General features: G+C 44.7%; 1 protein-coding gene across 6 annotated transcripts in view; it reads right to left on the reverse strand.

Moving 5' to 3' along the window:
• Positions 1-16,942, reverse strand: part of atp6v0a1a (ATPase H+ transporting V0 subunit a1a) — a 57,423-nt gene that overhangs the window by 12,267 nt on the left and 28,214 nt on the right. For all 6 annotated transcript variants that reach the window (XM_063184968.1, XM_063184995.1, XM_063184989.1 and 3 more), the window contains exons 11-18: positions 10,613-10,763; positions 7,093-7,232; positions 6,519-6,691; positions 5,864-5,954; positions 5,196-5,314; positions 4,483-4,699; positions 3,272-3,379; positions 2,224-2,331 (exon numbers count right to left, since the gene is read on the reverse strand). In XM_063184968.1, the coding sequence (XP_063041038.1) occupies positions 2,224-2,331; positions 3,272-3,379; positions 4,483-4,699; positions 5,196-5,314; positions 5,864-5,954; positions 6,519-6,691; positions 7,093-7,232; positions 10,613-10,763 (1,107 nt within the window). The remainder of the gene's footprint in view (positions 1-2,223; positions 2,332-3,271; positions 3,380-4,482; positions 4,700-5,195; positions 5,315-5,863; positions 5,955-6,518; positions 6,692-7,092; positions 7,233-10,612; positions 10,764-16,942) is intronic.

Raw genomic sequence — 16,942 nt, forward strand, 5'->3', positions numbered from 1 at the left:
ATTGTGGAGGTGTCAGACTGCTGGGGTAAGCTAGCCCTGTGAGTCACTGGCTTGCTGCTGGTATGCGTTCCCTGGACAAGCGGCGAGGGCACTTAAGCTTACTTACCGTAACTCATTCAGCTCCAAAGTCTCATGTTAGGCTGGGCCTTTCCCCTTCTATACGCATACAACCATTGATGCCTGTTCCTCTGAGCATTAGCTAAATGGCTATTTTTACGAATGTGAATAACAGGAACAGGGGGGGGGGGGGTTCCCTGTTATGTGTTCCCTGTTGTGTGTCCCCGTTTTTTGTTTTGTTTTTTCTCTCGCTCCAACTATAGTGGCAACAGGATAGGATGTCAGAATTTACAATGTGGAACACTTTGGATCTGGAATGCTACCAGGAATTCATCTGAACTGGAACGATCGAATGAGGAGGAGGAGAGAACCTGATATTTGGAACTTCGCGCTTCTACAGTCTAAAGCACCTCAGGACATTTGAGTCAGAAGAGCTGATGCATTTGCATCTCGATGGAATACGGGGCATCCAGTCACAAGAGAAACAGACAGAGAAAAAGGAGAAGAGGTGTGGGGTATACAGAGTCTCCCAATCAGATCCTATCAGCAGTCATGTCAGCCGAACCTGCTCCAGTGACATGGCCAAATGACAGAGTGAAAGTGCTGTGTGCGCACACACGGGCAGAGGCGCACGTACGCACGCTCTCACACACACACACACACACACACACACACACACACACACACACACACACACGCACACACGCACACACGCACACACGCACACACGCACACACGCACACACGCACACACGCACACACGCACACGCGCACACACGCGCACGCACGCAAGCACGCACGCACACACAGGCTTACGTACACTCATCCACCCCCACACATACAACCCTTTGGCGACGCACCTATGATCATGTGACTTACAGCATGCCCGGGGGCAGGACAGTCTGTGGCGGTGGCAGCAGAAACAGGAGAGCATGTTTGCTTTCTCCCGCCGCGCCTGAAACTGGAGCAGCTTCGAGGAGAGACGGCTACTTTTCCAACTACTAGGCACACACACACAAAACACACACCGCTCCAAAGCGCCTCCCTCCCTGCCCTCGAATCTTTCCATTGACTTCTAGATCTGCTACTACGACTACTACTACATGGTCTGATTCATCTGCGGGATTTGTGGATCAGCCAATGGTTTGTGTTGCGGACCTTCCAAAGGTCAACGCTACAACAAAATATCTCTGAGAGGTTGTCATATGCCTGTGCGACGGCCATTGTTCTTATGCGCTTTGTGAGTGGTCATATAAAAAAACAACACAGCGGGTCCTTCTGCAGGGTATTAAACCAGCGTTGTTCATTGTCCACTGCCCTGTTTGTTCTGTATAAGAGCAGTCCTCCTATTCAGCATGGGCTGCTTATATCAGCTATGGGGGCTATAGGGGTGGGGAGGGCTGGTTTAAAAGCCAGATGAGAAGGCACCCATGCTGTTATTTTATAGCTTCAACAGAAAGGCAGTGGTGGGAAGAATAACACAGACACACACACAATACAACACACAGACACAAGTCTCACACACACACATACATGTATGCACACAACCCAACACACAGGGGCTCTGCTGCTACTGACTGGCAAACACGAGTCCTCTAAAGTAACACAGGCGAGGCTTGGCTTTCAGAATGGATTATTCATGGATATTCCACACCACAGAGTTACGTTACACACTGTAGTGCTTGCTCCATCTCTGGATGCCTGTCTCTCTCTCTGTCTGTCTTTCTATCTACAAGTTCTACAAGTTAGTGTCTGTGGGAGTGTGTGACTGAAATTGGGCAAGGCACTACCATTGCACAACAGAGGGACGTGCTTACTAAGCTACCCGGGTAGCTTAGTTAGCTACCCGGATTCTAGGAAAGATTCTGCCCATTGCTGATGTTATTCATCCATATGGTACATCAGCTACCATGACCTTTGAACTCAAAGGCCACATGACCCCAGATAACACCCATATAAGGCGGTGGCCAGTTTCCTCTCTGAGTAGGATAGGCTACAATGTTAATGGGACTAATGCTGCTAGGTGGTACAAGGTGCTAATGGGACTAGCGGGGGCTACACCTGTGTCACACTGCCTGACTACACTAACAATGAGGTCATGGGTCGGCTGGCAGAGTTTTGGGGGTAGGGTCAAAGGTCATCCAACACTGCTTGGCACTCTGCTCACCTCGGGCTCCTCCTCGGAATGTTGTGACAACTGGTCGTGCTGAATGATCTCCGCCTCGTCTTCCGTCGGCCCGTTGCCCACCCGGATCCCGCCAAAGTTCTGCGTGCCCTGTGGAGGCAAGGAGGGGCAACACAGGAGGAGGGGACAAGGTCAGAGCAGGTGGGCAAGGAATATTAGAGAGGTCCCTGTGTGTGTGTGTGTGCGCGCGTGTGTGAGTGAGCGAGAGAGAGAGAAAGAGAAAGAGAAACAGACAGAGATCTAGAGAGAGAGAGTTGAAAATAATAACTGGGCTCCGAAGTGTGTTAAAAGGGTGATAATATGTGGATATACAAGGTGCTGGGTGATAAAGAGGTCACACATGTGCCTACATGGGTTGTGTGTGTACAGGTCACACATGTGCTTGTCAGTGTATCCAAAGGAGAGAGTGAAAGTCAAAGTGAGACAGAAGGAGAAATATACTGATAGACAGACATATACTGATAGACAGACAGATATTGGTAGACAGACAGATATTCCGGTAGGTAGATAGACAGACAGACAGACACAGACAGACTAGGGATGGCGAAAATTGAAAAAACTCTTAACCAGCTACTGAGACTCATTAACCGGTGGTTAACCGGTTAACCGGCTATCTTAAATTATACAACGTTCGCGTGACTGCTATGCACAGCACTGATTTTTTACAATTTTATTTCTCACATAAGTCTTTTTTTTGCTGCGCAGACAGGACCTGCCATGTCCAGCCACTGCTGCCAGATGGAAAATGCTTAATTATCGTACTAAAACCTCAACATTATCGTTTATTCAGGCTTTTTGGTTAGGAAATTATTATTATAATGATTATTATTATTACAGCCGGTTAACCGGTGGCAGAACATTTTAACCGGTTATGTTAATCCGGTCGACTATCGGTTAAACGGTTACCGGTTAACATCCCTAAGACAGGCATTGGTAGACAGACAGAAACAGTAATGGTAGACAGACAGATATTGGTAGACAGACAGATATTGGTAGACAGACAGACAGACATGGTATGGCAGGGCATTACCAAGTTTTTCCTCCAGAGGTACTGTTTCCGCATAACAAGCGTTTTGACTATCAGCATACAGGGCACGCAGGCCAGAGCAATGAGGACCAGCAGAGTCTGAATGACCATCTACAGGGACACAAAGAGGAGGGAAGAAGACATTAAACTTACTTTCTTATACTTTATGTAAATGTTGACCCATTCACAAACATCCGACTTGTTGAGAACCTCGAGATATTTTCAGGATATTTGCAAACATCTGGTAGATCTGCCATGATCTGACGTTACCCTGTTTTTCTACTTCTGTATTCCACAGTATTTGCAATTTGTTTACATCCTCTTCTGTATAAAAACCTTCTGCTAATGACATGACATTTGACACTGACAATGAAATGACATTTTATATTCAGTTAGTGTCATCATTGACCATTGGGTAGTGTTACCCATCCTAGGTAGAGAGGTTTATTAAAGGAGCCACTGTTACCAAACATACTGTACAATTTAAACATATGGTGACACAGGTGACGATATCCGTCCTCTGTACAGTCTAGACTAGAAGTTTATTAATGGAGCCATTGCTATTGAACATACTGTACAATTCAAAAATACTGTACAGAGGTATATTTGTGGGGTTGCATAATTAAAACATATTCAGCCTTTGTTACCTGTCCCCTGTATAATTGTTGTAGTTGCACATACTGTAAAATATGTCCCCTGTATCAATGTGTATTAGTGAAACCATTGCTATTGAACATACAGTATAATTTAAACATATTCAGGGGGCATACCTGTCCTCTGTAAATATATATTGGTTATTGGGTATTGAACAAAATGTATAATTTGAACATGTTCATTTGGTGATACTTGTCCCCTGTATCAAGGTTTATTGGTGGGGCCATTGTAGATCGATATGAACATGTCTAGTTGTTGTTACCTGTCCACAGTATAGAGGTTTATTGGTGAGGTCATTATAGTTGAACATGACTAGTTGTTGTTACCCGTCCTCTGTATAGAGGTTTATTAGTGGGGTCGTCCTAGTTGGTGTTACCCATCCTCTGTATAGAGTTTTATTGGTGGGGTCGTTGTAGTTGGATATGAACATGTTCAGTTGGTGTTACCCATCCTCTGTATAGAGTTTTATTGGTGGGGTCATTATAGTTGGATATGAACATGTTCAGTTGGTGTTACCCATCCTCTGTATAGAGGTTTATTGGTGGGGTCGTTATGGTTACCTGTCCCCTGTATAGAGGTTTATTGGTGGGGTCGTTGTAGTTGAAGAGGAACATGTTAATGAAGGCGATGAGGAGGCTGGGGGCCTCTCGCGACGTCCGGGCGTCGTAGGCCGTCCACTTGTAGAAGACCAGCAGCACCAGGTAGCCAAACAGACTCGCCATGAAGACGATCTCTGGGATGAAGCCCAGGTAGATGTTCAGAGGCTTCTTAAAGTAGCTGCAGACGGAGGAAGTGGCAGAGACAGCAGGAGAAATAGAGCGTGTTAGAGCGTGCGTATTAGAGAGAGAGAGAGAGAGAGAGAGAGAGAGAGAGAGAGAGAGAGAGAGAGAGAGAGAGAGAGAGAGAGAGAGAGAGAGAGAGAGAGAGAGAGAGAGAGCGAGAGAGCGAGAGAGCGGGGAGGTGAGGGGCCAGGGATGGAGTGGAGGAACAAGGAAGAGATAGAGAGAGAGAGAATGGAAATGAAGAGATCACAATTTAGGTATGAAGACATAAGACTGATAAGAGTGACAAATGTTATCAGGCAAACAGAAATTGACGTGGGTAATGGGTTGACGGCTGGTGTGCTGAAGTTTCTCCGTCACTGAATGCGCGAGACATGTAATGCTAACCCATCAGCTGGCATGGACATGCACGCAGGCACAGGACTAGATTCATCGACGATCAGCATCTTGTCAGTGACTTCAACAGAATTTCTGTTGGCCTAAAGACTCACAGGTGGTTGAAGAGGCTGAGCGAGACTCCAAACAGCATGTGAAAGACACCCAGGATGACCGACATCTTCATCTTGAAGGAGTTGAGGAAGGTCAGCTTGTTGGTGGCAATGTTCCAGATCTAATGGGGGGTCAAGTCAAGACACAGTAAATAAAAACAATACTATGCATATAAATAGTATAACAGAAATGATTACAGACTATTACTGAAATGTATCAAGGCAGAATTCTGAATGGGTCAAAAGGTGAGAATCATGCTACTATGGGACGGATTGAATTTGAATGTAAAGCACCGTAATTTCCGTCCTATAAGCCACTACTTTATTCTTTGTGGGTTATACCATGATGTGGCTAATGTATAGATTATATACTGTGTGACGAGCACGTACAAAGTTAGCTCCACAGCTAATGTTTTGCCACCATCCCATGTTACAATTAGCCTGGTTCACACCAGACGGTGTGTGTGTAGCTTCGGCGCCCCCTGGTGGCGCAGAGCTACACACACACCGTCTGGTGTGAACCAGGCTATGTTACAATGTGGACAGCTGCAGCTTATGCAGAAGTGGGGCCTATATATTGCATGTACAATTACTTTCTGCTTGATTTGAGTGGGTACGGCTTATAGTCCAGAAATGACGATGATGGTGTGAGTGCAGATGAGAGGTCGTACCGGGTCGATGCCAATGGGGTAGGGTCCTTGGAAGACGCCTCTGACTGCTGGGTCCAGCTGCAGGACGCGATTGTCCTTCAGCGTGTCAAACCTACATTCAAGTATTCGAACAGAGGTACACCATTACCAGGGGTGATAGTGAAAAAAATCCTGAGCCTGAACTTTTCCCCCTGCTCTGACGACGACGACAAGATACTGCATAGTGACGCAACATAGGCCTATTTTGACACATTATTCAAACATTTAATAGCCTGTGTATGACCATTATTCAAGCCTGATAGTAGAAGAAAACCCTGAACCTGTAACACTTTCTGAGATAAGAATAACCTAATGGCTAATTATTATCAATGTTTTTATTTTTGCAAACTCTGTCAAGCCTGAAATCAGGCATGGAGCCTGAATACTATCAGCCCTGCATTACTAACAACTTACACTGTGAACAGTCAATCAAGCTCTTCAGTCATCACTGTCATTTTTAGAAAAACTGAGAACAAATCCACATTCACACACATAAGGCCCACAAGTCTAGGCCTGGGCAAGGCTCAAGTTCTTCAAGCATCAGGTTTGGTGCACAAGTAGGGCGAGACAACAGAGTGTGTCTGTCAAACTTAACTTGACACAGAAGGGGAAAAACATGACTCAATCATCAACTCACGTCCAGTTGCCTCCTCCTTTGATGTCCTCGGTGAACATGGGCCGCACGCTCCAGCCCGAGCCGAAGATGTTGAGGGACTTGGAGAAGCAGTCGTTATAGATGATGCCCGTGTAGATGGAGAAGGCCCCCATCAGGAGGATGATGTAGCGGCCAGCAAACACCATGTTGAACATCTGCACATCAGCAGGGGAAGAGGTGGAGGCAATGGAGAGGCAGAGACCGGGGGATGGGGACAGACAGAGGGAGAGACAGACAGACAGAGATAGAGGCGCAGAGAGAATTGGAAGGAGCCGAAACAAAAGAATCAAAGTCATTGAGAGGCCACACACTTTCCTTTGAGATTCTTCATACATGGACTAGCGTAAAAAGCATGTTAGAATGAACCCCATGTAAGATGAGAGGGAGTGTGTTAACAACAAAGATGAATCAATGAAGATGGATGGTGGATGGTGGAGGATGGCAGTAGCGCAGCATGGGGGGGGGGGGGGGGGGGGGGGGGGGGTTTTGGTTGGCAGAGGGCAGAGGGACAGGGGAGGAGGGGTCAGGGGTGGGGTCGGGGAAGGTCAAGGAGTACCTCGTTGTCGTTTTTCTGGGCGAGGAGGCGGCTCTCCCTCAGTACAAGGTAGAGGGCGGCGCAGGTCATGAGCGTGCCGTGGCCCAGGTCCCCGAACATGACGGCGAACAGGAAGGGGAAGGTGATGATGGTGTATGGGGCTGAGGAGACGTGACCACGGGACAAGCAAACACACACACAAACACAAACACACACACACACACGAAAATAAACCTACATGAACATGCATGAGTGACACGAGTAAACATCCGTAGAGTGTCGGACACAACTGGGGTGAATTTCTCAAAATCAAAGTTGCTTACTACATTAGCTACTTCGTTGCTTTAAATGTATTTTCCCATTGGCAACTAACGAAGTTGCTAACAGGCTAACAACTTCCCTTTTGAGAAACTCACCCCAGGTTTGTCATTTGAGCTGGAGCACTCAAATGTCTACCGTGAAGTACAATGAAACCAAAAGATGAAATAAAACAGCAATTCAGTATTTCACCCAACTTGACTAAAAGACAAATGAGTGCACTCATAACACATATCCATCATGTTCGCTGACACTCCTGATCTGTCATTTCCATTACGCACTACTCTTATGAAAAGCCTTTGACCAGCTAATTTACAGGAAGGAATACGCATTTTCACAACTGCCAGCCGTACGGCTGAATGAGGCAACAAGCATGCAAGACTGCAGTTTGTTGGGTCTCTGCATGGATTATAATGTGTGCGTAAGGCTTTTAAATCTGGGATCTGGAAGTGAAAAACTGCAGAGCAGACAGACAAAGAAGAAGTGACTCACATTGATACCCAGTATAACACACTGAAGCTGACGTATCCAAGGCACTCTTCGTAGAAGTTAAAATAGCTTTAATATAATAGCTAAATCATATTTGATTCATTAGAAATCCCAACAGCTTCAGTTTATCATCCTTTTTTTTAATACCAAAGACCACCTTCAGCCCAGCAGGGCTCTGCCCTACTGGTGACGCAACGCCTTCGGCTCAACTACACACAGTAGGGCCAGGAGCTTACTCGATCCCGCTACAGTGGGAACTCCACCCACTTTGTCCGGAACCAATCAACTGAGCATTTCCAACCGTCCTGGGTAGAGGCAAGTTCAAGGCAGTGACGTGGTTTAAGCAGAGACGTTCTATTGGGCTAAGAAATGTTTGGTTTAAACTTTGGCACATCCCTCAACCAGTAGCAAGCCGAGGGAGGCGGGTTAACCAGGCCATGGAAACAAAGTTCGTCCTGTATGGAAATGCCAATCGTTATAGTCCTGGTCAGACAAGTAGTGATCTGAAGTCTATGAAAATCAGGCAACCTTCAGCCAACACTTCCAAGACTAATGCTGCAGCCCGCCCAGTCAAGGAAAGTAACAACAGGTCCAGAAGTAACAACACTACCACAAATTGAATCCAACCAGCTCTGCATCAGCTGATCGCAAAGGGTACTCGAGACAGGTGAACCAGTTACTCCGTGAAGTCACCTGTGTTGGTCGGGAACTGTGGCAGCGTTTTTACTTCCTGAACCAGGCTTTTGAAACCTTCGCTAATTGGATAGAGCAGTGGTTCCGCTTTTTTTGTTGTTGCTGGGATCCCATTTTGATATCCAAATATTTTTTGCGACCCCACACACAATTTCCCCCCAGCAAAATTAAATATGCCATTTTCATTAGTTGAAACAAGTCCGACAGGCGGACAACAGATGCGTCCGTCTATGCCCGTTCTGAACCTTTTTTGCCCAAACGCCCCCTTGGCCTCCTCATAACCTGTCAAGGCAATTTATCAATAAGCCTACCATGTACTGTATAAGCCTGGATTTGAAAAAGTACCATAGGATTTCAACAGTGTTGGGCAAGTTACTGAAAAACTGTAATGCATTGCTGATTACATGTTACTGTCTTTTCAAAATAATCCCTTACTCTACATTTAGCAATTTGGGGACCTAAGGCGAATGTAGCTAGGGGGGCCATCGGCCCATCCCATATCACATTTTTTTTTAACAAAAAATCTATATTTTTGTTATTTATGTTTTTTTTAATCACGATTTTTTTTTTTTTAAATAATTACAAACATAAAAAACAGGCAAACATTACAACCCTTTCTGGACAGATTTCAATGAATAGGCTATTTGCAATTTTGCATAGGCCTACATTAAATAAACTAAAATGTGAAATTCTCTTTTCACTTTAATATGAGAGCAGTGATGTCCCCCCCTCACTGAAGTGTTATTTCATGTGTGTGCATGATGCTGTCACCTATTTGAAGTGACGTTGATGTTGGATTTCATGGAATACTTTTAAATGCCGCTTTGGGAAGAAAACAGAGTAGGCCTAGGCGAACTGTCTTTCTGTCTTTCTGCGTTTTCACGTGGATATTGTCTTCGTGGACCGTAACAGACAAACCGTAAGTTCCATAAACTAATCAATGAGACATTTACTGCATAAACCGAAAAGCGCGCTCTCTGTCAAGCGGTCGCCCCGAACAAACCCTTTAAAAGACGCGTGTGCGTATGATCAACAGTAACACAGCCTTCACTCTCCCTGTGCTCGCGTTAAGTAATCTCCTCCACCCACGCTCAAAGCGCGAGTTGCTCTCTTGCCTGCACTTCTCACAGCATTGTCAAAAAATCCAGGGGATTGCCGGTGTTCGGGCTGTTGTTTTCTTCAAAGGGTGTTGTTTCTTTTGAGTGGTGAAGCTGTGTAGGCTAACAACACTGAACATAGGAAACGCTATCTGCAAATATCTCATGCCTTCCTATTTTTTGTGCTCCGCTTGGTGTTATTGACCATGAAGAGTTTGTTGAGTGTGGTTCTTGACAGTTATCCTCCTTATCTGAAGACGTCTTTGTGTGAATGTTTAGGAACTCGGCTAGCACACATGGCACACATGGATGGAATATGCATACAGACTTCTGTGCTTCTGCAGTTGTGTCAGATAATGCAATCAATCAGCTGCGTAGACGGTTTGCTAACCATTATGGTAGACGTTTTGGTTTGCACGCATGAGCTCCAGGCCAAAACTGAGCTCTGCCACTCCACTGAGCGACTGCCACCTTGTGGACACAAGAGGGAATCACAAGAGGGAATCACAATTCAGAAACGCATCACGGGAGGGCGGACGGACGGACGGAGGGACGGAGGGACGGACGGACGGACACCAAAGCCTCTTATAGAGATGCGTGGGACGCATCTAAAAAGAAAATCAGTATTCTTTATCCACCTCAAGACATTCCAGCCGACCCCACAGCGACGACCCCATGGTTGAAAACCGCTGGGACAGAGAGGCAGGTAAAGAAGTGGGCGGCCGGCATCAGGACAGTATTCCTCCTGATTGGGCAGCGTGTGCTATACAGGGTTGCCAGATGAGGCTGATGATTCCCAGCCCAAAAAATGCTCAAAACCCGCCTAGAAGGACAAAATTGGGCGGGTTTTTCAGCTAAATGCCATTTTTACCCGCACACTGCCATCCTAAGCAGCCCAATTGGGCGGGAAACAGCCCAATCTGGCAACACTGGTGCTATAGTACCTGGATTGATCTCTCGGTAGGTGCCTATGCCGTAGGCGTCCACGATGCTCTGGAAGCCCGAGGTGAACTTGTTGGTCTTGTTGTAGGTGGGCGGAGTCTGCTTGGTCTGCATTCGGTTGAGGATGGAGGGCACCGTGGAGCCACTCTTCTCCTGCAATGGACCACACACACACACACACACACACACACACACACACACACACACACACACACACACACACACACACACACACACACACACACACGTGTACCCACACACACACACACACACACACACACACACACACACACACACACCACACACACCACACACACACACACACACACACACACACACACACACACACACACACACACACACACACACACACACACACACACACACACACACACACACACACACACACACACACACACACACACACACACACACTGTAAGCCTGATGCTGCGTACTGTATATGCTACATTCTCCTAGGTGCCTGGAGCGACATAGACGTTACATTCAGGCTCTTGAGATTTTTGTGATCTTATTTTTATGTGTTTCAGAGGCTGAGATATCTACTAGGCTTTTATAGGCTGAGGGCACCTTTTCCCAAAAAGTGCTTAGGCATTCAGCAGGTGTTTTTTGCAGGTACCTTAGGCTTAAATGTGTTAATTATTGTAATGACACACCAAGCAGAGGAGTGCAAACTAGACCGAAAGGAACAGCAAAGTGTCTTGAAAAATGGCAAGACATCGCCTGCTACATGCTCTTCAAAGTTTATGGCAAGGTGCTGAATTACTGCGACAGTCATTACATGCTGGAGAATGGCGATTAGCCCGAAACGTTCTGAAGACCGCTCCTATACTTCAACACATAGAGGTTTCGGTCATGTAGGTCAAGAGACATCCTGAGCTCCCTCTGCATCTCGGGCTTAAAAAATGCAGCGTAAAAATGTTTCACTAGCGCACTCTGCATCCATTACAGGACAGGACATGGCAATAGGCAACAGAGTTGGCATTCCTATCGTCAACTTTTCATTGAACTTATTAGTTATGCACAAAGAGTCATTTGTCCAAATGAGATGTGACGAGCACAAACAGCTATTTCAGCCCCTATATTACACGATTATTCCACGTTTCAAGTGTTTCCAAGTGTGGATTTTCTACTGTAATTCGCTTAACTAAACTGCGCATTAACATGTTGGATAGAAATCTGTTTAGTGACAGAAATGAATGAACCAATTGTGCAAAACTTGGCATGCTTGTGGACTGTCTGACTTCATGTGACTGGTTATTTTTCTTCTTTTTCTTCGACTTGCTGTTTTTTAGTTCCTCTCCACTCACATTTTTGAGTGATCAGCACATCTTTTCACGCCTTTCCAAAGGATCAGATGTACAGTCAAGGGGCAGTACTATTGCAATATACTGTATACATGTATATCTATGAAAGATTGTTGGAAAGACTTGTGTTCATGCGTACTTTTAGTATGCATGGTGCGTGTCAGTGTATTTGGTGTATAGATTGCATGGTGTATACAGAGGTGTATAGTGTGTGTCTATGGTGTGTATGCAGTGTGTGTGTTGGTAGGGTATATAAATAGCTTGGGGCTAACTGGGCCTACGGAATGCCATGCGTGACAGCAGTAAGCCGTGTTGGCATGCAGCACTTCTGAGGAGGCAGCACGGACCACGACTGCCGAAGCCTCCCCAACAAGGAGCTTTAAGCTGTACAATAATACCAACCAAGCACTCCGCACCCACACCCACACAAATAAGAATCTATAGAGTGACTAAGTGACTGCTCTCTCTCCACAGGGTTCCGTCTGACCCTGTGCTAAAGACCAGCCCTGGAGGTTAACACTCACGCTAATAGAGAAGGATAACATCTGCCTCCCTCCAGCGGGGTGAATATAAAAATATAAATGTCAATCTATATACATACGATAACCCATGGCCTGTGGCAGACAAGTTTAAATTAAGACATTTTCACTATGTGGCCATGCCTGCCCCTGACATAACAGTACTGTATAATATTAAAAGATACATTAACAGATATGGTATGCCTCAAAAGGCATACTTCTTTTATTCCTTTCTGACCAGGGGCAGAGCTATATAATAGGGAGGGCAAGTGGGGCATTTGCCCCGGGGCCCAGGGCCCTCCTGTATTGATGTTGGGGGCCCTATTCTGACCTTAGCGAGCCACATGGAGGGCCCTATAAGTGTCTTGCCCTGGGGACCTGTGGGCAACTGTTCCGCCACCGTTTCTGACCCAATAGACCTAGATCAGTGATTCTCAAAGTGTGGTCCGGGGATCACTAGTGGTCTGCGACAAAGCTCAGGTGGTCCGCGATTGCTACTTGTCCAAAGACAAGCTAGAAGTAGGCTATATTCATGAAATTATTGCTAAGCTAAATATAGCTAGTCATATTTTCACCACAATAAGACAGGCTTGTAAATGTAAACTGTTTCTGACCCAATAGACCTAGATCCTAGACGTGTTAGGGCCTCCGCACCCCGGTTCCGGCAGCACTAGGGAGCAGCATCGCTTCAGACAATTTCGATTGCCGCAGATGTGCTATAAACAATGAATGGGCAATTTAATTGCAGCAGAGCATGGATAAACAAGGTGCTGACATCCGTGGACATTGGCGCCGGTGTTGCGGGATTGTATTGAAAACAGTGGAATTAAACGTTGGCAGAGCAGTGCTCCGCACTTTGTCAGAATCAGTGTGCAGAGGCCCTTAAGGGTAAGAGAGGAACATAAAACACAGAGGAGATGTCCTCCAGTAGCTCACTCTTCAGATACACATTGACAAGAAGCACCACTCAACACTGTAAAGGCCAACGGAGGAAAACAAACAGAAGACAAGAGGTTACCACATGTCTGAGGTCACACTAAACATAAACACATACCAAACGTCTCAGAAGATGCCAGTGCTTCATTCAACAGCACCGGACCCCATTTCTCAAAACAGTCATTGCTAACCAGTTAGCAACTTCGTAGGTTGCCTATGGGAAATTACATTTCAGCTAAGTAAGTTGCGAACTTAGTTAGCAACAACGCTGTCAAGAAACGCACCACAGGAGTCAATGTATACGAGTCAATGGGCTCAGACGTCAGGTGGTAAATCAGCTAATGCCCATAAATTAATTAGTAATTGGAAATTAATGTACTGCAATGAATATGCTTCTTAGATAATCCACTAAAGACAAACAAAAAAATACACAAATGCAGGAGTCTAAATGAACAGGTAAAATTCAAAGAGACTCCAAATCCCAACACCTGACCTTTGGACAGAGTTAACAGCAGCTTAAAGGGTTTAACCTTTTTTTGAGGACAGAATCTGTAGCATTTCATAGAAGTACTTGACAAACAAAAGCAGTTATGTAATGCATTCGTTATGTACAATAAAAACCTGCCTGTTGTTAATTGTGGAATACATCCATTGTATACATTTACATTCATTGAATGCATTGTGAATGCACTGTATAAGATGGTGGCCAGAGTAAGTATTGAATAAAAATGTCTATTTCTGGAAATTCAAGATGGCAGACGATGGAGAAGATCCCCCTTTTCATAAAAAGTGGAATTTTCCCAGTAATAATGAATACTTGGAATTTGATGGCGGTGGTAAGTACAAAGCGGATTCCAAAAAAGTTGGGACACTTGATATTTTGTCAAAATACTTGCTTTTTCAAAACATTCAGTATGTTAATAAGCTAGAGCAGTGTGCACAGGCAATATAAAAGTTGTTAAAAGTAAAGCAGAATTATTGTTTTGAGGTAATTATGTGATCATTTAAAATTTCACCCTTGCAACAAATCCCCAAAAAGTTGGGACAGGGCCAATGAAATGCTTTTAAAGTTAGATAATACTAAACACAACACAAGAGAGGAGACTTAACGGTTAAATACCTTTACTGGTGGCATAATTTTATTAAAAAAATAGAAGTTTTTCTGTGTGAGATATGATTTCAGCACCTCAACTGATGGGTGTGTTCTTCAACTTGTTTACCCTCTTGTTATGCTTAATATGTGACATATCCTGACGGCACAAAAACAATTTTGTCACCTGTTTACTCTTATGATGGAACGATACTGTTGGAACATAGTAGAGAATGCAATTTGCCATCATTATGTGGCAATATCTAAAGGCTGTGCTCCAAAACATAATGCCTTGGTAGCTATGGATGCTGTTTAAAATCTGTATATATCATTCAGCATTCATTTTAACGTGCCACATGAGTAAGAGGACCATAAACAAGGCACTATTGCACCCTCTTACCATCATATATGCTGTCTTTTAGACTGACCACTAAAACAAGCTGAAATATTCATTCTCTGTGTAACCTGGGGGGTGCATGACTCCATGATTTTCAAAAAGGATTAAATAGTTTCCATTCTGTAATCAGAGGACAGTTCCACATGTCTTCTGGGTCCACCTAGAATGATCTTTTCCACATGCAACACAGTTAAATGTCTGTATAATGTGCATTAATCAAGCGTTGTGTTTTTGGTAAACTTTTCAACAGTTGTCATTGTTGGAGAGTCATAGTGTGCTTATTTTCAATGGGTATTTCATGATCTCATAACTCATAAAATGTTTTCACAGAACTTAACATTACAGAAATAGGACTTATAAGCCTGCAATTTTGATAATTCAATCTTTTTTGTGTAATAAATCAGTAATTAGTCCCTCAACATATTCACTTTAGACTGACACCGCCTCTGTGTACTAGTCTTTTATTTGTGCATTCTTGTTGGCAGTCACTATAGTTTCTTTTAAAATGGTCTTCCTTGGGTTATTTTGTAGAATTATCTAACTATTACAACATGTTTTGGCCCTGTCCCAACTTTTTTGAGATTTGTTGCATCGGTCGAATTTTAAATAAACACATATTTCCCTCAAAACAATATTTTTGCCTCGATTTAACAGTTGCTATGTTGACCTTGTGCCATTGTGCATCTTATGCATGCATTGAATGTTTTGAAAATGCCAGCATTTAGATTTTTATTCACAAAATACTAAGTGTCCCAACTTTTTTGGAATCCGCTTGTATTCACGAAAAAGCTAACATTTGGGAATGGGCAGCTTGAATTCTGGAAATAATTGAAGCAATGAGACATGACTGGAAGCAGAGAAAATGAGAAAACCAGACACGAGAGAATAGAACAACCCGGTGGTCAACAAGTATACCCCAAGCTCAATCCCAGCAGCCCCACTGGCGCCCCCCGACCCCATGTCCCCATCCCAGCAGCCATTACAGCTGAACTTTGACCTTTATGTTCTAACCTCTGACCTGCTAAGGCAAACAGGGCTCTGTGGGTGGGTGGCTTCATGAGGAATGTGATCTGTTGAAGAACACACACAACTACAAGTAGCACAGGCACGCACCTCCTTACTACAACCTTTCGTCTCTACAGTCATTCAATGCCGCCATTAGGAGTGTAAATTACAGCCTCCATGACGATACAATTCAATATCGATATCTTACTATTCGATGCAATGCGATTCAATTATTTTCGATACTTAAGAATGCCCCACGATACGATACAATACGATTCGACTTTTTCCAATTGCTTTTCCACCTCTTTTATGTCATGGATCTAGGGCATTGGGCAGGGGCCAGCGATTCGACCATTTTCAATACTTAAGAATGCCCCATGATACAATGCGATTCGTTTCAATCCAATCGTCAGATTACATTGCGATATATGGATTATTATTTGCACCTAGTTGCCATACGTTACTCCAACACACAGATGGATGGAGACCCATTCACAGTGTCAGAGGTGTATAAAGTAGAAGTAGAAACCATGTAGTATCATACCACTAGTGTTGCAATTACATTTGAAAGAGTACTTCTAATTCTACTTCATACAACTATGGACAGTGGGTCCATGGACAAACGTTCAAATGCATGCATGCCCCAAACACTCACGCGAATGCCAAAACACACGTAAATGCAAACATGCATGCATGTGTGCACACCCCTCTGGTCTCCCCTTTGCTAGCTCTGCAGTCATTTAATGCGGTCGTTTGTCGTTGTATTAATCCCTCTTGAGTGCCACACTACAGCCCCATGGAGAGTGGACATGCGACACATGTGTCAATATCTAACAGGGGGGGTGGGGGGGTGGTCCTGGGAAACAGTATGGGGGCCTTGCGTGTTTATTTTAAGGTTTGCGTGACTCAGCCTCTGTGAATGAGAATTTCCCCCCTGGCCTATTCATACTAAGAGCAACAGATCAGAGAACAGACGGCTCCAAATAGGTGTGTGTGTGTGTGCACGTGTGTGTGTGTGTGTGTGTGTGTGTGTGTGTCCAAATAAGTGTGTATGCGTGTG

The sequence above is a fragment of the Engraulis encrasicolus genome, chromosome 2 (assembly GCF_034702125.1).
Source record: "Engraulis encrasicolus isolate BLACKSEA-1 chromosome 2, IST_EnEncr_1.0, whole genome shotgun sequence".
In the NCBI taxonomy this organism is placed as follows: domain Eukaryota; kingdom Metazoa; phylum Chordata; class Actinopteri; order Clupeiformes; family Engraulidae; genus Engraulis; species Engraulis encrasicolus.